Source organism: Aotus nancymaae, unplaced genomic scaffold, assembly GCF_030222135.1.
Source record: "Aotus nancymaae isolate 86718 unplaced genomic scaffold, 86718_ANA_hifiasm-v0.15.2.pri h1tg000016l, whole genome shotgun sequence".
Lineage (NCBI taxonomy): Eukaryota > Metazoa > Chordata > Mammalia > Primates > Aotidae > Aotus > Aotus nancymaae.
This window is the reverse complement of record NW_026988428.1, coordinates 21,529,982-21,555,710: the sequence shown is the minus strand read 5'-3', so window position 1 is coordinate 21,555,710 and position 25,729 is coordinate 21,529,982. Positions and strand designations below refer to the sequence as shown.

The window sequence follows — 25,729 nt, the reverse complement described above, 5'->3', positions numbered from 1 at the left end:
TTTCAGTGAGGGAATATCATACATGTTCATTTCTGGTATATTAAATATAGTTAATTATCCTAAAGAGATCGAGTATATCTGGCTGCTCAAATTTCACCAGTTGAGAGCTAGACAAAACAAGTCCAGAAAACACTCTCCAAATATAGTTTATTATATACAGTAGGAACAGCTAAAATTACACACTCCTCATTATCATCTTAACATGGGTGTCCTAAACAGCCAAGCATAGTACTTTGCATCTTTGATCTAGTCAATAAATATTTGACATACAATGTATATTTTGTTGTTTTAAAAAGACTTCAACTAAGCAATATGAAAAATGTCTGTGTACTAAGAATAGCGGTCACACAAAAACTTGTACATGAATGTTCATAGCACATTGTATATTATTATATATATAATACTTCATATTAGCCAAAAAGTATAAAGAATCTAACATATCCATTATGTTAATCCAAATGATAAAAAATAATATAGCATATCCATGCAAACTACAATATGGAATCATCTTGAAAAAAATTATGCTTAGTACATGATGAGACACAAAAAGCCACATACTTGGCCAGGTGACGTGGCTCACACCTGTAATCCCAGCACTTTGGGAAGCCAAGGCAGGCAGATCACTTGAGGTTAGGAGTTCAAGATCAGGCTGGCCAACATGGTAAAACCCTATTTCTACTAAAAGCACAAAAATTGGCTGGGCGGGTGGTGCACAACTGTAGTCCCAGCTGCTTGGGAGGCTGAGGCACAAGAATCACTTGAACCCGCAAGACAGGGGTTGCAGTGAGCTGAGATCACACCACTGCACTCCCCCCTGGGCAACAGAGCAAGACTCTGTCTCAAGAAAATCCCCCAAAAGCCATATACTGTATGATTCCATTTATCTGAAATACCAACACAGACAAATTTATTAGGACAGAAAACATATTACTGGTTGCTGGGGGATAGAGGTAGAAGAAGAATGGATATGAAGGGTATGAAGTTTTCTTCAGGGTAGACAGCAGTAATGGTTGTTTAACACTGAATATCCTAAAAATGCTATATTGTTCACCTTGAAAGGGTGAATTTCATGGCATCTGAATTACATCTCAATGAAAATAGGGAATAGTATGATCAGTTTAATGGTTAATTTCCAAATAAATACACAAAATGCACTTCAAATGACACCAAATATTACATGGTTTATCTTTCATTATAATGAAGATAATTTAGATGCTGTTAGACTTCATAATTCAGAACAAGTTATTGTCTGACACTGCACTATAGCTAAAACAAAGTAAAAATCTGAGTGGATTTGTGAATTCCAGAGCCATATATCCAGAAGTTACTTTTTGGGAAAAAAAATAAAACTCTATGTTAAACAGAAAAAAACTAGTTACCGGTATCATCCAGTTACTTGGAGTTTAAATAATCTCATCAAACTACCACACCATACCCATTTCTTACCCATGCTAGGCAAATTAACATTACTACCATGAGGTAATGCAACATACACTGACAAAATCTGTAAATTACTACCTATTTAATCTCATACAAGTCAGTAAACTTCACTGTTACTCAGTTTACTCATTTGTAAAATGAGAATAATAAAAGCATCTCCCTAGGACCATCAAGGAATTAATTGAATGTAAAATACTTTGAATAGTACCTGGTACACAGCAACATTATAGAAATATTAACTAATACTATTTATGACCCAGAAAAGTTCACAAATCCACCAGTCCACAAAATGTACAAGAATCCCAATTTATTTTAAATGATCATTTTATGACTTTCATGCACTGTTTCAAAATCTGTTAACCAGAAGGGTCACTGCTATTGCATGCCTGGCAGCATTGGGTAAAATACAGAACATATTCTGATATAGAAATAATAGATCTTGCTGGGCGTGGTGGCTCAAGCCTGTAATTCCACCACTTTGGGAAGCTAAGGCGGATGGATCACTTGAGGTCATGAGTTTCAGACCAGCCTGGCAAACATAGTGAAACCCTGTCTCTACTAAAAATACAAATACTGGGCATGGTAGTATGTGTCTGTAATCTCAGCTACTCAGGAGGCTGAGACAGGAGAATCACTTGAACCCAGGGGGTGGAGGTTACAGTGAGCCGAGATTGCACTCCAGCCTGGGCAACAGAGTAAGACTCTTAAAAAAAAAAAAAAAAGAAAGAAAGAAAGAAAAGAAAAATAAATAATAGATCTTGAAAGAAACAGATTTCATTAGGGTCATATACAGCCCAAGAAGACTCTCTTTCTTCAATTACTGAAAAATACATTTGGTCTTCTTTAGTTTGGATTTCTTACCCTTAAAGAATCTGGCTGGTTTCTGGCCAGGTGCAGTGACTCACACCTGTAATTCCAGCACTTTGGGAGACCAAGGCAGGCAGATGTCTTTAGCCTACGAGTTCAGGACCAGCCTGGGCAACACAGAAAAACCCCATCTCTACACAAAAATTAAAAATTAGCTGGGTGTGGTGACACGTGGCTATAGTCCCAGCTACTTGGGAGCCCAAGGCTGGAGGATCACCTGAGCCTGGGAAGTCAAGGCTGCAGTGAGCCATGATTGCACCACTGCACTCCAGCACTCCAGTCTGCGCATCAGAGTGAGAACTTGTCTCAAAAAAAAAAAAAAAAAAAATCTGGCTGATTTTTCCGGTTTTGACCCCTGACCAACAAACCAAGGAAGTTTCAGTCTACTTGGTGATTCTCAAAACAAGATCTACTTACTGATTAAAACAATGATCATGAAGTTCCATTTAGAAAAAAAAAGTTAACATTGTGTTGCAACATCTTACTTGAATGAAAACTATGTTTCTAAATAAATTATTCATCTCTAAACATGAACAGGTTCTAGTCAGTTTCTTATGAAAGAGCTTTGAGAATGAAGTTGAGAACTAAAGTCTAAACTGGCCGTCCCCAACCTTTTTGGCAACAGGGAGCAATTTGATAGACGATAATTTTTCCATGGACCAGGGGTTGGCAGGGAGGATAGTTTCGGGATGAAACTGTTCCACCTCAGATCATCAGGCATTAGATTCTCATAAGGGAGCATGTAACCTAGATTCCTTCACATGAGCAGTTCACAATAGGGTTTGCACTCCTATAAGAATCTAATGCTGCTGCTGATCTGGAAGGAATGAGGCAAAGCTCAGGCAGTAATGCTCATCACCTACTACTTACCTCCTGCTGTATGGACTGGTTCCTAACAAGCCATGGACAGGTAGCAGTCCACAGCCCAAGGGTTGGGGACACCTGGCTTAAAGTATTTCACAGTGTCTCAAATCAAATGCATTTATGTCATGTAGAAGTCTTATTTAAACAATGGCAAAGATTTAGTTTACTGAACCATCTACCCAGAGTTAGTTCTGCTTTAATACAACATAGGTATTTCTAAAAATCAATGTACTATGCAAAAATCACCCAATAAAAACATGAGGGGGCCAGGCATTGTGGCTCATGCCTATAAATCCCAGCACTTTGGGAGGTCAAGATGGGTGAATCACTTGAGATCAGGAGTTTGAGACCAGCCTGGCTAACATGGTGAAACCCATCTTTACTGAAAATACAAAAATTAGCCAGGCATGGTGGCAGGTGCCTATAATCCCAGCTACTTGGGAGGCTGGGACAGGATAATTACTTGAGCTTAGGAGGTGAAGGTTCCTTGAGCCCAGGAGGTGGAGGTTGCAGTGAGCCAGGATCAAGGACTGCACTGCAGCCTGGGTGACAGCGTGAGACTCCGCCTCAAAAAAAAAGGGAGTGGTAATACAGAAAATGAGGTTACAGGTACAATGTTCAAAAACTTCATCAGTGACACATTAAAAAAGATAGGAGCCTAATGTAAAATAGTAGTACAGTTTTACAGGTTAAATAGCTATGAAATACATAAATACAGCATTTTAATCTTGAAAAAGAAGTGACGTTTCCTCATAGAAGCTGGTTGGCAGCAGCAGAATTGTAGCTTGTGGGTTAATATGAAGTGTGAGAAAGATATCTGAAATTAGACTTGAAGTTGTAACATCACCTGTGGAAATGACAGGGACAGGAGGCAGGGAAATTCCGGGCAGAAGAGGGTGGTCCTGGCAAGGGTCCCACCCTCAACCCTTGAACCATGGCCCATGCATTCCTGTTTTCCTGCTCAAATGTTGCCTTTTCCAAAACCACCCATGGCCCACCCTGCTCCCCGTCCTGTGCCCAAAAAAACCCCTAGCTCCACCAGGAGTGAGGAGAGGAAGAGGAAGAGAAGCAGCTTGACTTCAGAGGAACAGCTTGACAGCGCTGCTCCAGGGAAAGATTATCTTCCTACTCCATCCCCTTTCCAGCTCCCCTTTCATTGCCAATATAATCCTCCGTATTCACCACTCTTCAATTCGTTCGTGTGAACCGATTTTTCCTGGACACTGAACAAGACCTCAGGTGCCATGGGTGCAAATGCTAAAGGCTGTCACACTGATGCTCTGCCACCGCTAGCAGAGAGCAACTACCTCACATGAAAAGGCAGAGGACCAACTGAACTGTTTAACACTTAAACTGTCCATAGACAGCAAAGGTAAAAGAGCACTAACTGTAACACTCCTTCTGGGACTTCAGGGGTAATGAGCATCCCCCCTGATACCGCCATAGGGACAGTACAGAATTCCTTACTGCCAGCATCCAAAAGGCTCACCTCTGCTCTTGCATCTGCTGACCTACACTCTCCTTCCCGTGAGGGGAAGAATGCAGTGGGTTTGAGTGAGTAGAATTTGCCCCTGTCGCACCAAAGCGCCCGGGTAGGTCCAGTGCCCATGCACTCTGGTTCCTGCCCACAAAGGGGTCAGGGAAACTTTCCTGCTTCAGAAGTAAAGCTGTAACTCACACCGAGATACCTGGTAGATGTTTGCCAGGTATGCCTGAGAGAATTTTGTGTATTCCTATGTAGCTTGGTTCAGCTGGGTAAGGTTTTCCGCATTTACCCTAGGATTTATGGTGAACAAAATCGTGTATAAGCAAAGGCAAAATTTGAGTTAGGGTCAAATTGTTCCCTAATGTATCAATTAGGACCAATTTGCATTTTTAAAACAAGCATTATAGCAGAATTGACTTCGCAAGAAAATTCTGACCCTGAAGAAAAAGAATCTTAGTCATGTTTTATCCAAATATAGTAGACAGAAATTATGGGTCCCCACAGCAGTGATAGTGAGGATTTCTGTTATATTTATACTACATTTCATTTAAAAGGCAGAAATCACTCAGTTGATACTAGCCATTATTTAGAGAACTTAAAAGGTGAAGATACTCATGTTACATTAGGTGAAGAGCAAACTAGAATGTGAAACTGTACATCCATTATTCTCACAGTTATACATATAAAAAGCCTAGAAAAAAAAAATGGAAAAAGTAAAAGCAATGCTAATTGTGCTTGACTTAGAGTATGGTGAGAATTTCTAATCCTAACTTTCTGTATTTCTTAAATCTTCAATAGTGGGTATGCATTACTTTTTAAATGGAGAAAACAATATTTAAGTTGTATAAAGTTTCCATCTTGATCATATGCAGTAGTTGCAAAAAGTATTAAGTCCTGATGAAGCTACATGAATTATAAAATTATAATAATACTGTGAAACACTGCAGATATGAAATAAGGCTTAACATCAACATTTTGGCTAAGGTTAATTTTTTCTGACATTCGTATCTTGATGTGTCCACGCTCTTTATAAAAACAAAAACTAACAATATTTCCTCTCTTTCTGTTCAGAGAGAATGTGGTAAGAGTTCACTGAACTAAACAAAGCCTTTTCCCTCATCTGTCAAAGACATGCCTGCCCTGGCTGCCACCTGATGAGGCTAACTATTGGATAATGTACGTGAAAGTGCTTTACAAACTACTAAACCTATTAAGGTTACTTGGAAGGGGGAAGAGGGGAGTACTGAGAACCACTTATTACTTCGCACAAATGTTTCTTAATAAAATAATTAATACTAAATTAAACATATTTGTGAAAACAAAAGCCAGTTAATAACTAACTGAATGATAAAACAGTATTTGTCTTGTTTCCCCTGTTGTTTATTTTATTTAGAGTTGGCATCTCACCATCTCCCAAGCTGGAGTTAGGTGGCATGATCATGGGAGACTCAGGGGCTCAAGTGAGCTTCCCATCTCACATTTCAGTCCCTCTAGTGTAGCTAAGACTGTAAGTGCTTACAACAGCACCCGACTAATCTTTTTCTTTCTATTTTTTTTTTTAAGAGATGGAGTCTTGCTGTGTTGACCAAGCTGGTCTCAAATTCCTGGCCCTCAAGCAGTCTTCCCCTCTTAGCCATCTGAGTTGCTGGGATTACAGGCATAAGCCACTACACTAACCTCTCCTGTTGTTTATGAAGAGTAAGTTCCCATACCCTGGCTAATCCTGCCCTTTATAAGTCCTTAAGATTGTCTTGCCTTCTCTTTTCTTTTTTAAAAGTCTTTAACCAATGTACTATAAACTTTCCAAATAAAAATTCTGTTAAAAAAATTATACACTGAGGCCAGGCACAGTGGTTCATGCCTGTAATCCCAGTACTTTGGAAGGCAGAGTTGGGAAGATCACTTGAGTTTGAGACCAGCCTGGGCAACACAGAGAGATCCTGTCTCTACGAAAAAGAAAAAAAAAAAAAAAAAAGAAAATTACACGCTGAAAAAAAAAAAAACCTCACAAATTCATAACACTGATCCATCTTTACTAAATCTTGAGTTTCAGAAATTACGTAACCCTCACCTCCAAATAGTTCCCTAAAGTTATTTAAACACATTTTATAAGGAAAACCAAGAATATGTAAGACACATTCTACATAAGTCAATTCAATTTTAAAATACAGCATAATTAGATTGGGCATGTAACAGACTCAAGGCTAAAAATATACATTCTTATCTGTGAGAAAAAATTAAGTATTTAATTCATAATTTATAAAAGCATACATTCAAATAAATCTTCTGGGTGTCTGAACCTCCTAATGACTTTAAGAGTTATTTCTAGCTATACATTTATATATATATATATATATATATAAATATATATATGTATATAAAAATATATAGATATATATAATTTCTCATAAGTTATTTGGTTTACTGAAAATAGTTTCTATTTTCAGTAATACATATATATATATATATGTAATAAGTTATTAGGTTTACTGAAAATATTTTCTAACATATGATGCCAAGTTTCTTTTACCCTATTCTCCCTTTTCTTCATTCCCATTAGTTAGCAGACACCCTCACTAAGAAACATCTGTTCTCTAGTCATTGCTATAACTTGCTGACAGATTAATGAAAATAATGAACTGTTGATATAAAGCGTAACACATTTCTACTAGTTGAGATAATTTCATATATAGATTTTAGGTTTTTGTGGCTTTTTAAGTTTTTGTTAGTGTCTTTTTTTTTTTAGATGGTATTAAAATGGAGGTGCAAACCAATAAAAAAATGATGAGAAACCTTAAGATATTTATAACAGTATTAAACAGAGGTAAATCTTTGAAAGCTGAAGAGTTAACAAACCACATGCTCTAGGCTATGAAAATACAAGTATGAAAAGTACAAATTCATGGAAATGTCACAAGTAATGGTCTCAAAAGTGTCACAAAAATTCGTACTAAAAGAATAATTTTCTTTCTGATTTAACACAGTGACATGTAAATAAAGCTTTTGATAGGATTTATAAAATTATTCCCCTCTTGATTCTGAGAACACAAATTTGAAAAGTGTCATTCATAATTTAAGATTATAATTTAATAAGAACTAAATGTGTAAGATCCATACAACCAACTTGATAAGTTGCCACAGGTTATCTTTAGTCTCCAAACCATAAAACTTGGTTTGCTAAAAATTTTTTGGTTTGAGGATGTGGTTTAGGAACAGGCCACATCAAGGCTATTTCATAATTATTTCTGGAAAAACAAAAAGGATTTTTTCCAGTTTAAACTATTAATGGTAAGTAAAATTATCAGGCAATGTATACATGTTAAAAAGCTTAAAAAAAAAAAAAAACAGGTTTCATTATACCTACATCAAAATTACCCAGAAATGAAAATAAAAGTAGTAACAGTAGCTAATGTATTGAGTGTTTTCCCATGTGCCAGAAACTATTTCAGACTTATTCACTGTTGCTGATTATCTTGGACTTATCATTTCTTTCTATGGCTAATAAATACTACAGCCCTTGACAAAAATTAAATTTTATTTTTACATAACAGCATAAAAATTAGAGTATTGGTTAGTGTTTTATTTTAGATTAAACAGCTAAAATATTTTAAATTTAACATACAAACACAAATAGATGAAAATAAGGGGTTTATATGTATAAATCTAGGCAGATGGTCTTACAGTTAATAAAAATGTGGGTTCCAGAGTCAGGCTGCCTGAGTTCAAATCCAGATTTTACTGCTGACTAGGTTTATAACCCCAGAAAAATTATTCTACTTATTTAACCTCACATCTCTCATCTATAAAATGGAAATAAATATTATATCTAACTTTTAAGATAATCATAAGAATTGAAAGAACTTTATGTAAAGCACTTTGGACACAGTAAATATTCAGTAAGATTTATCATTCTACGATTATTAGCACAAGTATGACCATATGCTTCTGCAACCTTTATGGCCTCAAGGGGGAAGAAGGAAGTTAATATCCTAGACACCTCCACTGAAAAACTTCTCACACCCAATTCTGATTTTCTTCCTATACATAAACACTCACAAACACATTCTCTGGTAGAAGTATTACTCATGTGTATAGGTGGTGCAATGGATTGAACTATGTCCTCCCAAAATTCATATGTTGAAGCCATATCCTCAGTGAGATGGTGTTTAAAGATGGAGCCTTTGGGAGATAACTGGGTTTAAATGAGGTCACAAGGATGAGGCCTTCATGATGTGATTAGTTCCTTTATAAAGAAGGGACCTCAGAAAGCTTACTTTCCCTCTTCATCCCTCTTTCTCTCTGCCACATGAGGACACAGTGAAAAAGTGGCTACCTGTAAGGCAGGCAGACAGTCCTCACCAGAACCTGACAACGGTGGACATGAGGCCTCCAGAAATGTGAGAAAATTAATTTCTGTTGCTTAAGCCACCACTGCATGGTATTTTGTTATGGCATTCCAAGCTACCTAATACGGATGGGTCTACTTGTATTTCCAATGTTCAAATATATGAGAAATAGCAATTCTAGGCATTTATTTTGCAAATTTCATCAGACCCTTGCAAAATTCATGGTGAGTTTTCAAAGACTGTTGGCATGTCAGAATAAACCATGGTCAGGCAGACATTATACTCCTGCTTACAATGTAATGTATTTTTAAGAGCACAATAGTAAGGTTTCTTACTTTTCAATACGCTACTTTAAACAGTTCTAGTTAAGTCAATGTCAGACAGACATTACAATCATGTCTGTAATATGTTTAAGTCATAAGGATTCTTACCTTTTATATCTGCCTGAAACTGTTCTAGATGGGTCCTGTAAAGTAAAAATAATTATGTATCAGTTTGAGTATGTATGTATACAGTTACTGACTATATAAAATAGCTGATAAAGAATACCTAATTTTGAAAAGACCAATTTGGAGCAAGTACTATTTTTAAAAATTCACATTGCTGGTGAAACAAAACAAGAGTCTACATCTGATTTTTCAACCCAAATCAATCACTTTTTAAAAATTATGTTTTTAACATAGAAGTATTTTAAAAGCTCAGAAAATGGACAAGGGTGGGGGCATCATTCATCACCCAGTCAGCTTAAATCCTTTTGAAAGTCAAGGGGCATTAAAAAGTACCACCATTATATTCTTTATATACTCCCCTTTGTCTTTTTTATGCCATCAATTTTTCTAAAACTTACAACTCACCATATGCATATAGCAATTAGTCCTTATTTTTGAAGACTATATATACAGCTAAAAATGAAAAGTGAAAAAGTACATTTTAATATTGTGCTGATTCTAAGCTACTAAAAACAAAGATTGCTGAAAGTTCACATTAACCATTGGGGTGGAAAAATTATTACCTTCCAAATAACTAGGCAGTCATTTCTCTGTTCAAACTTTTGACAGTCTAGGTTCTCCAAACACTTTTGCAGTTTCATTTTAATAAAACAGGTCAAAATCAAATGATGTCTTTAAAAATTGATATTAACTTTTTTCCTAATTAATCATAAGGTTCCCAAGAGAGAGGCTACAATTAAAGAAGTTCTCATCTAATTAAAGTAAAAGAATAAGTTACTTTTTTTCTTTTTATTTATTTTTTAATTGTACTTTAAGTTCTGGGGTACATGTGCAAAATGTGCAGGTTTGTTACATAGGTGTACACGTGCCGTGGTGGTCTGCTGCATCCATCACCCCGACTCTACATTAGGTATTTCTCCTAATACTATCCCTCCCCTAGACCCCCAGTCCCGACAGGCCCCAGTGTGTGAGGTTCCCTCCCTATGTCCAGGTGTTCTCATTGTTCAACTCCCACTTATGAATGAGAACATGCACTGTTTGGTTTTCTATTCTTGTGTTAGTTTGCTGAGAATGATGGTTTCCAGTTTCATCCATGTCTCTGCAAAGGACATGAACTCATCCTTTTTTATGACTGCATTGTATTCCATGGTATATATGTGCCATATTTTCTTTACCCAGTCTATCGCTGATGGGCATTTGGGTTGGTTCTAAGTCTTTGCTATTGTGAACAGTAAACATATGTGTGCATACGTCTTTATAGTAGAATGATTTATAATCCTTTGGGTATATACCCAGTAATGGGATTGCTGGGTCAAAAGGTATTTCCAGTTCTAGACCCTTGAGGAATCGCCACACTGCCTTACACAATGGTTGAATAATTTACACTCTCACCAAAAGTATAAAAGTGTTTCTATTTCTCCACATCCTCTCCAGCATTTGCTGTCTCCTGACTTTTTAATGATCACCATTCTAAGTGGCATGATATGGTATCTCATAGTTTTGATTTGCATTTCTCTAATGACTAGTGATGATGAGCTTTTTTCATATGTTTGTTGGCAGTCTCCTTTTCAGAAGTGTCTGTTCATATCCTTCACCCACTTTTTGATGGCTTTTTTTCCCTTGTAAATGTGTTTCTCTGCAGATTATTAGCCTTTTGTCAGATGGATAGATTGCAAAAATTTTCTCCCATTCTGTAGCTTGCCTGTTCTGATGATAGTTTCTTTTGCTGTGCAGTTCGTTAGTTTAATTAGATCCCCTTTGTCTATTTTGGCTTCTGTTGCCATTGCTTTTGGTATTTTCTTCATGAAGTCTTTGCCCATGCCTATGTCCTGAATGGTATTGCCTAGATTTTCTTCTAGGGTTTTGATGGTTTTAGGTCTTACATTTAAGTCTTTAAACCATATTGAGTTAATTTTTTTAAAAGGCATAAGGAAGGGATCCAGTTTCAGCTTTCTGCATATGGCATTGGAAGTTCTGGCCAGAACAATCAGGCAAGAGAAAGAAATAAAGGGTATTCAATTAGGAAAAGAGAAAGTGAAATTGTCTCTATTTGCAGATGACATGATTGAATATTTAGAAGATCCCATTGTTTCATCAGCCCAAAATCTCCTTAAGCTGATAAGCAACTTCAGGAAAGTCTCAGGATACAAAAATCAATCATTCCTATACACCAATAACAGACAGAGAGCCAAATCATGAGTGAGCTCGCATTCACAACTGCTACAAAGAGAATACCTAAGAGTACAACTTATAAGGGATATGAAGGACTTCTTCAAGGACAACTGCAAACCACTGCTCAAGGAAATAAGAGAGGACACAAACAAATGGAAAAACATTCCATGTTCATGGTTAGGAAGAATCAATATCATGAAAATGGCCATACTGCCCAAAGTAATTTATAGATTCAGTACTATCCCCATCAAACTACCATTGACTTTCTTCACAGAACTGGAAAAAACTACTTTAAATTTCATCTGGAATCAAAAAAGAATCCACATAGCCAAGACAATCCTAAGCAAAAAGAACAAAGCTGGTGGCACCATGCTACCTGGCTTCAAACTATATTACAAGGCTACAGTAATCAAAACAGCATGATACTGGTATCAAAACAGATATATAGACCAATGGAAAAATAAGCTACCTTTAAAAGATAACCAGTTCCAGAGTAAAAGAGTAAATATTGACTGCAGGATGCAATAAAAGACTAGCAATATGGGGAAACAGTAGAGCAAACCATATGATTAAGAGGATGGATCAGATCAAAGTTTCAACCAGATGGACTACTCAGTAGCTAGAAGACTATGGGCTTAACCTCTATCAGTGTCTCCTTATCTCTAAAATGGAATAACAGTACCTATTTTATTGGGTTGCTGTGGAGATTACATGACATAAGTGAGTAAAATTAGCATAATCCCTTCCAAACAGACTTTCAATTTCAATTGGATAGCTAAAACAAACAGAAAACTAACTAGGATATGGAAAAATCTTTATTGAATTTTCCGCATGCAATTTGAATAAGTCTGTCTTAATTTTTCCAAGTCAGTAAATTCCCATTACAGAAGCCTATATCACCTAGTTTAAGATAATTTTTTTTCTGAGGCAGAGTCTTGCTCTGTTGCCCAGGCTGGGAGTACAGTGGCACCGTCTTAGCTCACCACAACCTCCAGCTCCCGGGTTCAAGTGATTCTCCTGCCTCAGCCTCTTGAGTAGCTGGGACTACAGGCACACACCACCGTGCCCAGCTAATTTTTGTATTTTTAGTAGAGACAGGGTTTCACTATGTTTGCCAGGCTGGTGTCAAACTCCTGACCTGGTGATCCACCCGCCTCTGCCTCCCAAAGTGCTGGGATTATAGGCATGAGCCACCATGCCCGGCCTATAATTTCAGTCTCAATTTTACATGTATATGTCTTGTTTTCTAAGTAAAATATCAAGTGTCTGGCAGATAGGGACCCTCCACTACCAATTCCTTTCTTTCTCCTCCCAAATCCCAGCTCACCTAGTATGCAATAAATATAAACTGACAACTTACGAAATAACTTCTTAAGTAATCTGCAGTTACAAAAAAGTACCACTTGGGAAGTAACCAGTTGCAGGAAATAACCAGGTCAAAGAATACTGGAGTGACTGTGTGTGTGGGCTTGACCCCATAAACAGGCTTAGTTCTGGGGAAGCCAAGCCTTGACAGTTGATACAAAGACATTTTAACCCTTTCTAAGCATCAGGTATTCTTACAGCAGGGACAACAACAAAACCTGGCAACCAACTTTAAAGAGTTTCTTTTCTGCCTGTCATTAAGCAGGTATCTATTAATCTGTGCTTTTGTACCAAACATGTAAAACAAATCCCCTATATAGACATTTAGATGGTTATTTAAAGTAGAAAGAAATATTAAGCTCATGTGTACTCACAAAAAGTATATGTTATTAATGTGAGTGATAACAATTCATACAGAAGTTTTCCCAGCTGGGTGCAGTGGCTCATGCCTGTAATTCTAGCACTTTGGAAGGCTGATGGGGGTGGATCACTTGAGCCCAGGAGGTCAAAATCAGCCTAGGTGAAACTCTGTCTCTACATAAAATACAAAAATTAGCTGGGTTGTGGTAGCATGCACCTATAGTCCCAGCTACTCAGGAGGCTGTGGTGGGTGGACTGCTTGAACTCGGGAGGCAAAGGTTGAGGTGAGCTGAGATCACACTACTATACTCCAGCCTGTGCAACAGAGTGAGATGTTGTCTCAAAAAAGAGGTTTTCCCTTGCCAGTTCCACAAACAGTATTTGGATTAACATTTTGCAAAGAGCTTCTTTTATTAAATTCCCTAATACAACCCTATATTAACTAAAACTAAGGCAAATAATTTGTCTACACATGTATGAGAAAAAAATGCCAGAATCTCTAAAATAAAGTTCTAAAACATCACATATCATTTCTCTCATCTCTCTCTCATTTTGGTTATATTTGAAACATCTCAGAATATGCCACATCAGCTTGATTGCCCAGATTGCCTTTTACTGAAATGAAGTCAGCAGAATTGCTAAATGAGAGCAACCCTTACTAGATTTACTGATTTGTGAGTTACTGGTATATCAACTGAAATGGTATGAATAACTTGGCAACAAACACTATTCTGAGGCTTAAAACAGACATTTTCTGTAATATGGCAAAACTTAGAGGAATAGAGATGTAGAGGAGAATTTTAACAAAAACAAATGTAAAATGGAGAGCATTTTCAGCAACTCTAAATTGCAGTGGCATTATAATAATTTCACACTTTGACCCAATCATAAATAACTTAAAAGTTGGTATCAGACAAGTTTTAAGTATGCTAACCAGAAGTCATGTAAAAATATCAGATTTCTACATTTCTCTATAGTTGTTTTGTTTTGTTTTTAAACATTTAGTCACTTAAAACATACCTCAGTAAGTTTTACACAGTATTTTCCACACTGCTAGCTTGATGCAGTTGATAAAATTAGAACTCCCACATACTAGGATGGTGTGAAAGTAATTGCAGTTTTTGCCATTATAGTCATTCCATGCTCATGTCTGAGACGTATAAATAATCAGAATTTAATCTATACTTATTTGTTGTATATAGCTAATATTTCAATAGTTAAGATTTTGATTCAGACAGACATCATTTAAGTTTATTCTTTATTGGTGGATTTGAATATGGTCTTTTATTAAAGATTATACATCTTGTAGCTAAATGTTATTTTAGAGTGATTTTTGTAATCAAAATACAAACTTTAGGCCAGGCGCAGTGGCTCACTCCTGTAATCCCAGCACTTTCGGGGGCCAAGGTGGGCAGATCACCTATAGTCAAGAGTCTGAGACCAGCCTGGCCAAAGTGGTAAAACCCTGTCTCTACTAAAAAGACAACAATTAACCAGGCATAGAGGTGGGTGCCTGTAATCCCAGCTACTCAGGAGGCTGAGGCAGAAGAATCACCTGAACCAAGGAGGCAGAGGCTGCAATGAGATGAGATTGCGCCACTGTACTCTAGCCTGGGTGACAGAGCAAGACTCCATCTCAAAAAAAAAAAAAAAAAAACTTTAACAGTAAAATGTTCCGCACACTGGATAGATTATATTAGTTACATTAGAGACTGGGAGGGGCAGTAGCCTTCTCATGTGTGTTAAAAATGGGCAATTAGAGGTGGAGTTTAAAGTAATTTCTATATCCTGGCCAAAAAGAGAAAATTGGGCATATCTTAAATTAGAAATGTTAGATAGAAAAAACAAAATTAACCTATATGGTACAGTAAAAGAGCCCCTTATAATTTTTTTTTTAGTTTTATTTTTAATTGACAAATAATAATCATATGTATGTATGGTGTACAAAATGTTATTTTGATTTCAATACATGTATACGTTATGGAAGGATCAAATTACAGTAACTAGCATGTCCATCTAATATATTTTGGATGTCCCCTCCAAATCTCATGTCTCCTGTTGAAATATAATCTCCAATGTTGGAGGTGGGGCCTGTTGGGAGGTGACTGGATCATGGCAGTGGATTTCTCATGAATGGTGTAGCACCAATGAGATCTGGCTAAGAGTCTGGGACCTGCTCCCTCTCTCTCTTGCTCCTGCTCCTGTCATGTGATATGCCTGGCCTCCGCTTTGCCTTCCACCGTGAGTAGCTATCTGAGGGCCTCGTGAGAAGCTGAGCAGATGTTGGTGCCATGCCTGTACAGCCTGTAGAACTGTGAGGCAATTAAACCTCTTTTTCTTATAAATTACCCAATCTCAGGTATCTCTTTATAGCAATGCAAAGAATAGCCTATACAGAATTACCTTAAATACTTATCACTTCTTTTTTTTCTTTTCTTTTTTTTGAGACACAGGTTTCTTTTCTTTTTTCTTGAGATACAACCTGTTACCCAGGTTGGAGTGAAGTGGTGTGACCTAAGCTCACTGCAAACTCTGCCTCCAAGGTTCAAGTAATTCTCGTGCCTCAGCCTCTTGAGTAGCTGAGACTACAGGTGAGCACCACCACACTCAGCTAATTGTTGTACTTTTAGTAGAGACAGGGTTTCACATATTGGCCAGGCTGGTCTTGAACCTCTGGCATCAAGTGATTCACCCACTTCGGCCTCCCAAAGTGCTGGGATTACAGGCGTGAGCCACCACACCAGGCTCTTATCACTTGTTTCTGGTGAGAACATTTAAAATACTCTTATAGCTATTTTGAAATACACATTATTATGAACTATAATCACCTTGCTGGGCAATAAAACAGAAATTATTCCTCCTATCTAACTATAACTTTGCACTCATTAATCAATGCTTCTCCTTTCTCCATCTAGCCTAGCCTCTGGTAATCACCATTCTACTCTCTACTTCTATGAGTTTGACTTTTTTGGATTTCACACATAAGTGAGATCACTGCAACAAAATGGATGAGGGTAAAGGACATTATGTTCACTGAAATAAGTCCCTAGTAATTTTAAGGAGGAAAATGCTTGACATTCTTACATGTTAGAACAAAATTCTACACAAATATAAACGTCACCTTAGATGTCTTAACTATATTTCTGTAGCCACAAAAATTTCCAGGCAAAGGAACAACTATATAATTATTGGGCACTTTAATAATTACTATTCCATATTAAATAGGGAAAAAAAATAGAGAAATACAGTAGTCCTTTTTCTCTTATCCAAGCTTTCACTTTCTAGCTTCAGTTACCCATGATCAAGCCTGGTCCAAAAATATTAAATGGAAAACTCGAGAAATAAACAACTCACAAACTTTAAATTGTGAGTTGTCCTGACTAGTATGATGAAACCTGGTGCTGTCCTGTTCCATCCTGCCCAGGGCCAGAATTATCCCTTTGTAAAACGTATCCACAGTGTCTATGCTCCTACCTGTTAGTCACTTGAAAGCTACCTTGGTTATGAGATTGACTGTTGTGGTATCCCAGTGATCATGTTCAAATAACTTTTTAGTTTTCTTAATAATTACCCCAAAGTACAAGAGTAGTGATGCTGGCAATTCAGATCTGCCAAAGAGAAGCTATAAAGTGCTTCCTTTAAGTGAGAAGGTGTTCTCAACTTAAAAATAAAAGAAAGAAAAATCATATCCTGAGGTTGCTAAGATTTATGATAAGAACAAATCTTCTATCTATTAAATTGTAAAGAAGGAAAAAGAAATGTGTACATAGTATATATAGCGTTCAGTACTATCTATGATTTCAGGCATCCATTGGAAGTTTCGGAACATAACTCCCTTTGATAAGGGGGGACTGCTACACAAGTATTATTGAAACTGCTTGTAAAAAGTACAACTGTTAAGACTGGTACTGGTCTTAAAACTTTCAAAGACTACGTAATTAGATCTTCCCAAAACCCCTAAGTCTGTTATACAACTGATTTCAAATATACTTTTTCTGAAATAATCTTCCTTGCAATGTGATGGTTTCTATTACTAAAGGGAAGTGGAAAGATCTATGTAGAGCTGAGAAAATGTTGGCAAAGCACAAACTTTTGTGTAAGTTTAAATAAAACATTCTGCTTTACTCAGACTTACAATGATCAGTAAGGAAATCCCTATGAACACAGTCTTTACAGGTGCAGTGGCAGATCAGAACTTGTAACGTATAAACAAGTATAATAGCCTAAGTGAAATAAGATCAGACAAATACAAGCCCAGATGAATACAGCAAAGTAATACTGATGTTATTCAAATAACCTAGCAACAAAGCCACAGCCCTCAGTAAAATTATGGCATAACATGCTAACTGGCCCTCAGGACTAACTTAAAATATCTATATTGGCATGTATAATTCAGTATGAGATACTGTTGAAGAAGATATATGCAGAATATGACTGCAGAATAAAATTTCTGTAATGTATAATGACAAAGTAAGAAAATGAAAAATAAACAAGAGCTTTATCAAATTAACAAAGATTTTAAAAGGAAAAACTCATCCTTCCTCTTCCTTTCCTGAACAATTAAGTGCTAAAGCCATTAGGTGGGCAGAGCAACATGGAGAGGAAACACAATGGCTCAGACCAGGGTATCAGAATATGAGAACCTGTCATAAAGAAGAGCTGCTTGGCATAAAGAATTCAAGTCCAAGCAAACTAAGGAGACTGCCCACATAGCAGAGCTCATTCAGTCTGACCTAAGAAATCAGAGCCTGAGCAGAATAAGGAAGATTTGTACAAAGCAGGGAAGGAAACACTTCATTCCTGAGGCAAGGTCAGAAAGGGAGTCTCATAAAGGGGCAGCCAGAGTCCCAAGTGGGATTCTCTTCAGGAGGGTGGCTCAGAAAAGAGTGACAGAACTTTAGAAGGGTAAAGACTGTCTACCCTTCAAGAGGCAACCTGGCATGGGGTATTCTGTGCCAGAGCCCAGGCAGGATGAAGTGAATGTCCACATGGAGTGGCAGTCTGGCCTGGAGGTCTCAAAACCTAATCATGTTGAGGAAGGGTCCCCATGGAGGAGCAATCCGACATGAGTTCTCCGAATCTCAGCAGGAATAAAGAGAGGTCCTATGGCAGAACAGCCTGTCAAAAGATGCCCAAGCCAGAAAAGGGTGAAGAGAGTGAAGACATGCTTAAGGGGAGCCCAACATGTGATGTCAGAACCCACTTTGGTAAGGAAGGCATAAGCGGGAGGAAAGATGGCAATGGGAGATATGTTACAACATACAACTCAAGAACCATAATTGAAAAATTGCCATTAAAATAAATAGTGACTTCCTGGTATTTTTAAATACTCGCCTGTATCAGATAGGAACTGCCTGGATCTAGTAAGTTTACAGCTTCATTCTGCATAGTGTTCTGTTGTGTAATTGCATCTTCTCGTTTCCGCTCTTTCTGCCCTGCTTCATCATCTTCGTACTCATCTAAGCACTGAAAGAAAAAAAGAGTATCCATTTTATTTCCACTATTAATAGACTGTTTCAATAGTATGTGAAAATGTATTTTGATAGTGTCAAAGAAATATCTGTGCATTCAGAAATCAGTTTACACAATAAGTGTTTTTCTTTCAGCAATATATACATTTAATTCCTATAAATTAAATTATCTGCTTAAAAATTATACTTCCATATCCACACCACTGCCAACAAATCTTTTCCCTGAACTCCAACCACCAGTGACAGGGTTTTCCTAAAGGAAAAGTTCATTCATTCTTTATCATTCATTCAGTAAGTTAACTATGTCTACCTTAAACAAGGCATTCTGCAGAAGATAACAAAGGATACACTAAAGAAATGAAATTTATACTCTAGTAGGAAAGATAATACATATATAGATAGATAACACTGAAAGGCCATCTTCTAGTTTTATATTCTATGAGAATATAAAGGAAGAGTATCTTCACGTGGGGAGTTAGGAAAGACTATAAAAAAATCTTGTAATTTAAAGAATGGTTACAATTTGGAATTGTAGATACTAAAAAAAAGAATTACACATATAACAGCATATTGAAAAACTTACAAGAAAAGGTTGCTAAAAAACGGAATCAACACCAGGAATTATCTAACTCTACACTTTTTACATGAAAAAACAAAATAGAAACAAATCTCTATCCATTATACACATTATGGACTGGGTTATTTGTTTCTTGCAACTGAATACATTCCTAACCAATAAGATGCCCTAAAGGTTTCTGTAAGAGAACTCAGGCCCAATCCCCCACCCCTATACACACACACACACACACACACACACACACACACACACAAAAACCCACCTCTCTGCAGAGACACTAAGGCACTGATCATAGCACAGTATGACAATATGTCAGTGATGACAACAGAAATCAAAAAAAAAAAAAAAAAACTGCAGAGAGAAAACACTGAAGTCACTGTGCAAACCAAGAAGGTGCACTGGAATATTTGGAGATAGGAGGAACATACTGAAAGGGGTACCAAGCTTGATAAGCAGCATATTCAAAGACAAGGTCTACAATGGAAGACATGGAAGAAAGCATCTGTCTGAGATGGAGTCTTACAACATTAGAATGACAAGGAGAAGAAGTCTGAGGACAGAAATGGAAAGGGCTAATGAAAGGAGCAAGCAGGCTGAGATTCAGAGTTCTTCTCCTGAAATGCAACAGACTGCTTATATGGGTGTCACCTGGCCCTTGTAGTATCAACCTGTGAAGAATGAGGCTCAGGGAAATAGTACAAGAAAATTATGATTCTGTAGTTACTGTTATTGCTATGAGTTTAAACTGTTCTTGACTCTAACTAACCCAGGAAACTAGTATCTTTTCCCAGGATACACAAGTTGACATGTTAGCTTGCAAGTGGGGTGTGATCTCAAAGCCATCACAGTTTTTGAAGAGGTGACAACTGGAAAGGCACAGACAGTACATAAATAACAGATAACCCAAGAGGTTTAGACTTACTCCATAGCTTGAAAAGATGTTACAATGCTATAAAATTCCTTGGGATAAGAGCAAAATGATAAAAATTCTTTTGGGGAAGAACCTGGATATAGCAATGCAGAGTACAGGAGCAAGGAACTAAAGTGAAAAGACTAGTTAAACAACATAGTAGGCAATTTCATCTTATGAAATATTATGTATCCTAGGCAGAAACAGAGTCAATGAAAGAAATCTAGTACGGGGCATTAAAGTGTTAAGAAATTAGTCCTCATTAAAAAAAAAAATCTCTCTTAGGACTTTTTCAAAAACTTCCTCAAATCAATAGACAATATCATGTTTAATGACAATATACCAGCAAAATTTAAAAGTAAAATCAGTCTCAAGGCATTGCTGTCCACCATTAACATAATTATTAACATCATTCTGAAGTGCTAGTTGACAAAACTAGGTAAGAATAGGAGATTTTAACATTAGAAAGGAGGCAAAATTAACATCGTTTTAGAAGAAGTTATTTTTGTAACAAACAAAAATATTTTAGAATTATGAGTTAAGATTTTTTTTCAGTAAAAAATTTCAGTAAAAATTTTCAGTAAAAAAATTTCCCAAAGCAACATCAACAGCCAGTTACAAACTTTTTAGTAACAACCATAAAAATAAACTAAAAAACAGAGTACGTGTATGAAAAAGCTATAAAACTTTATTGAAGAATACAAATTAAAACCTACTCTTAAATTAAGAAAATCCCAGTATTGGCTGGGCGCAGTGGCTCACGCCTATAATCCCAGCACTTTGGGAGGCCAAGGGGGATGGATCACGAGGTCAAGAGATTTGAGACCATCCTGGCCAACATGGTGAAACCCTGTCTCTACTAAAAATACAAAATAAAATTAGCTGGGTGTGGTGGCGCGTGCCTGTAGTCCCAGCTACTTGTGAGGCTGAGGCAGGAGAATTGCTTGAAACTGGAAAACAGAAGTTGCAATGAGCTGGGATCCCGCCACTGTACTCCTAACCTGGCAATAGAGAGAGACTCCATCTCAACCAAAAAAAAAAAAAAAGGAAAAAAAATATCCTAGTATTGTGAAGGTGTCAAAAACATCTTAACATATAAATTAAAATTCCAATCAAAATCATGATGAAATTTATTTGGAAAGTAGGGGCCCATCATCTGGAAGAATAAATACAAGATATAGATAAAATTACTTTTAAAAAGAAGAGATATGACCAACTGCTCTAGTTAACATTAAAATGTATAAAACTACAGTTATAAAAATACATGATAGAGGTCCTAGAACAGAAAGGATAAAACAGCACACAAGGCATTTTAAATCAAGAATTTCCTTAAAGAAGTGGAGGGGGGGTCAATTATTTCATGAACAATAGGGGAAGCAAAAGTATAAGATCTGGAAAACAATAAAGAATGGTTTCATCTCTAGTCTTCTACTCTGTGGAAGCAATCATCACTCATTCTCCAGCATATGGACTCAAAAATCCCTCACCATAGGATCCAACATCATTAGCTTAAAGTCAGAATTCTTAAATTATCACAGATTAGTGTAAACAGAAAGTAAAGTTGAGGCAGATAACCATGAACTCCCAGAGCACTGGGATGCTATTTTACTTATCTTTGTTTTCATTTTCTGAGACCCAGCCCCACAACATTAACTTTCCCTCCTCCTACCCCCTCAACAAATACAGACTCCCTTACAAGCACATTAGAAGAAACAAAACACTCAGTAAATGTTTCATAAAAGAATGAATGTATTACCAAGATGAGACAAATCATCTTGGAGATTAACTGGGAGATGAACTGTGACATCTCAAGTTAAAATCCTGAATGCTCTTTCCCATGGCAACATTGTTATCCACTGACCTGGGAACATATTCATCACACATAGTATCCCTGTGGATACAGTATGTATCTAACATTCCAGGCAGCTTTTAGTATAGGGATTACTTGATGAATCACATCTTCCCTCCAAAATTTTGTTAGCAACCACTACAGTTCTTTTAGCGACAAGCATCCTAGAAATTCTTAAGCAATCTATTGTAACTGGAATAAATACATTTGGAGGAAGAAGTTGGTGGAAATCATGAGAAATAAGAGAATTCCTGTATCTGCTATACCTAAGAGCAGATGTGGATTCTCCTCATTCCTTTCTTCAACTGCATAGTAATTTTATTAAGTAGATGCCCCTACCATAGTTTAATCAGAGCTTTATTGATGAACATTTGGGTTTTTTACACTTTCTAAGAAACACATGTTAGAAAGTCTTACATATATATAGTTTCTGTATACATACAATGGATTCCTGGATAGATTCTTAGTATTAGGATTGCTGGCTCAAAAGGCAAATGAATATGTCAGTTTGGCAGGTACTTCCAAACTCCACTCAATAGGGACTGTATCATTTTAAATCTCCTTCAGCATGACATTACCTGTTCTCCCAACAGAGTTTTCATATTTTTGCAGTTTTTGCCAATATAATAAGTGGAAAAAAGTTATCTCGGTGTAATTTTAGCAGCTGTTGCTATGGTTAAGAGTCATTTACATTTCTTTTGAGGTCTCTCTTTACTTTTCCATTTCTCTATATGTTAATCTTTTCTTTTTCAGTTGTTTATATATTAGGAGTATATAAATTAAAGTAACCTGTGAGACAGTATCAAGCAGTCTAACACATGTGTAATTGGAGTCTCAGAAGGAAACGAGAGAGAAATAAGCAGAAAAAAGCAACTGAAGAAATAATAGCTGAATTTTATCCAAATTTGATGAAAATTATAAACACACAGATACAAGCTCAACAAGTCCAAAAAGAATAAGCAAAAAGAAACCATACACACATTATAATAAAATTTTTTTAAAAAAGAGAAAATCTTAGAAGTAACAGAGGAAGAATTAAAAAACTAAAAATTTAAATTTAAAAAGAGGGGTGAAAGCAGATTATACGCCAAAGTATATAAGAAAAATAAAGTATGAAGAATTAAAGTGAACTTATCAACAGAAATTATACAAGCCAGAAAACAATGAAATGACGTTTAAGTACTAGAAAGAAAAATTTGTCAAATAAAGGTTCTAAATGCAGTAAAATGTTTCAAAAAGAAAAGAAAAATAAAGACTTCCTCAAATAACAAACACTAAGCAGCAGACCTTCAGCATAAAAAAAAGGTTAAGTGAAGTTTCTCTGTAAAAGAAAAGGATACCACAAGGAAATCTGGAACTGCTCAAAGGAATGAAGAACATCCAAAATACATGAATAAATATAAGAAACTGTTATTTCTTATTTTTTGGTAATCTCTTTAATATATAAGTGATTATTTAAAGAAAAAATAATAATGACATTTGTGGAATTTATAACACATGGAAAGGTAAAATGTATGGCAATAGCACAAAGGCAGGAAATAGAAGTATACTAGTGTAAGGTTCTTACACTATACATAGCAGTATAATATTACATGAAAGTAGACTGTGATAAGTTAAAAGATATATATCTTACAAAAACTGAGCAGCAGACCTTCAGTATAAAAAAAGGTTAAATAAAGTTTTGGAAATCTGGAACCACTCAAAGGCATGAAGAACATCCAAAATGATAAATACATGAATAAATGTAAGAAACTTTATATATATGTATATATTAAACGTTATATATATATGTATTTTATATATGTGTGTGTGTGTGTGTGTATATATATATATAAACACACTGTGTGTTCAACAAGACAGAACATATTGTGGTGCATAAAATAGGATTTGTGCAAACATAAGTTGATGAAATTATACCAAGAATGTTCTTTGACCAGTATTGAATTAAAATCAGCAGCAGAAAGCTATCTGAAAAATCTTCTAAATATTTAGAAATTAATTCACAAATAATCAAGTGAAAAAAGAAATCACAAGTGGAAACTATTTTCAAATAAAGTTTAAAAGCAAAACATAAAATTTGAGATCCACCTAAAAGCAGAGCTTAGAAGAAAATTTATAACAACGCATGTTTATTTTATTAAAGAAGTTTCAAACCAATGATCAAGGTTTTCATCTTAAAAAGCTATAAAAAGAGCAAATGAAACCCAAAAATCAATGGAAGAAAATAAAAATAAGAGTGAAAAACAATAAAACAAAGTAACAGAAAAAAATTTATGAAACCAAAAGTGGGTTCATAGAAGTAATTGATAAAATTAGTAAACCTCTTGGCAGACTGATCAGGAAGAAAAAAGACAAGACAGAAAATCACTACAACAAGTAAAAGTAAATGATATTCTATGGTATTAAAAGATTAAGAAAAAATTATGAAAAACTTTGTGCCACTAAATTTTTTTTTTTTTAAGACAGTCTCACTCTGTTGCCAGGATGGAGTACAGTGGAGTGATCTCGGCTCACTGCAACCTCTGCCTCTCGGGTTCATGCAATTCTCATGCCTCAGCCTGCCAAGTAGCTGGAACTACAGGTAAGCACCACCATGCTTGGCTAATTTTTGTATTTTTAATATAAGAGATGGAGTTTTGTCACATTGCCTAGGCTGGTCTTGAACTCCTAGCCTCAAGCAATCCAGCTGCCTCGGCCTCCCAAAGTGTTGGGATTACAGATGTGAGCCACCACGCATGGCCTATGCCAGTAAATTTGATAACTTTTATAAAATTGACAAATTCCTTGAAAGACTGAAGCTACCAAAGTTCAATAAAGCAGGAGTACATAACCTGAATAGCTCTCTATAGTAAAGAAAGTAAAGAAAATTTCACACCAAGATGGTTTGGTAAACTATCAAACTTTTAAAGAAATACCAATTGTTCACAAATTCTTCCAGAGGAAAAAATATTTCTCAACTTATTATAAGGCTAGCAATGCTCTTGTACCAAAACCAAAAAAAAAAAAAAAAAAAAGACATTCTAAATAAATAAAAAATATAGATCAATGTAATCTGACAAAGACAGACACAGAAGTCTTCACAAAATTTTAGCCAAACAAATGCAAAATATATAAAAAGGACAATCATGACCAAAATGCGGTCTATCCCAGTAAAACACTTCGTTTAACCTTTAAATCAGTGTGATTCATCATCTTTACAGAATAAAGGAGAAATATTTGTGTGTATACATATATATATTTGCCAATACATTAGTAACAAGCATGACACAAACATACCCTCGTGCCAAAAAAAAATCTTAGCAAACTTAGAAGAGAATACCTTAATCTGATCAGAAAAACCCATATCTAACATCGCATTTATTGGTAAAAGAAATCAATCTTTTCCCCTAGAACCAAGAATAAGGTAAGCTGCTTTTACCACTTTTTGTTCTCACCATTTCTACTTAATATCTATCATACTGGCAGTCCAACCAGGACAGTAAGATAAGCATAAGAAATAAAAGGTATACTTACTGGAAAAGAAAAAGTTAAATATCTTTATTCATAGATGGCATTGTCTTCTATATAGAATAT

The 25,729-nt window shown here is 36.0% G+C and overlaps 1 protein-coding gene across 1 annotated transcript in view; it reads right to left on the bottom strand.

The window, feature by feature from the left end:
* Positions 1–25,729, bottom strand: part of PAWR (pro-apoptotic WT1 regulator) — a 107,643-nt gene that overhangs the window by 21,704 nt on the left and 60,210 nt on the right. The window contains exons 2-3 of the mRNA XM_012442035.2: positions 18,684–18,815; positions 9,435–9,469 (exon numbers count right to left, since the gene is read on the bottom strand). Of these exons, the coding sequence (XP_012297458.1) occupies positions 9,435–9,469; positions 18,684–18,815 (167 nt within the window). The remainder of the gene's footprint in view (positions 1–9,434; positions 9,470–18,683; positions 18,816–25,729) is intronic.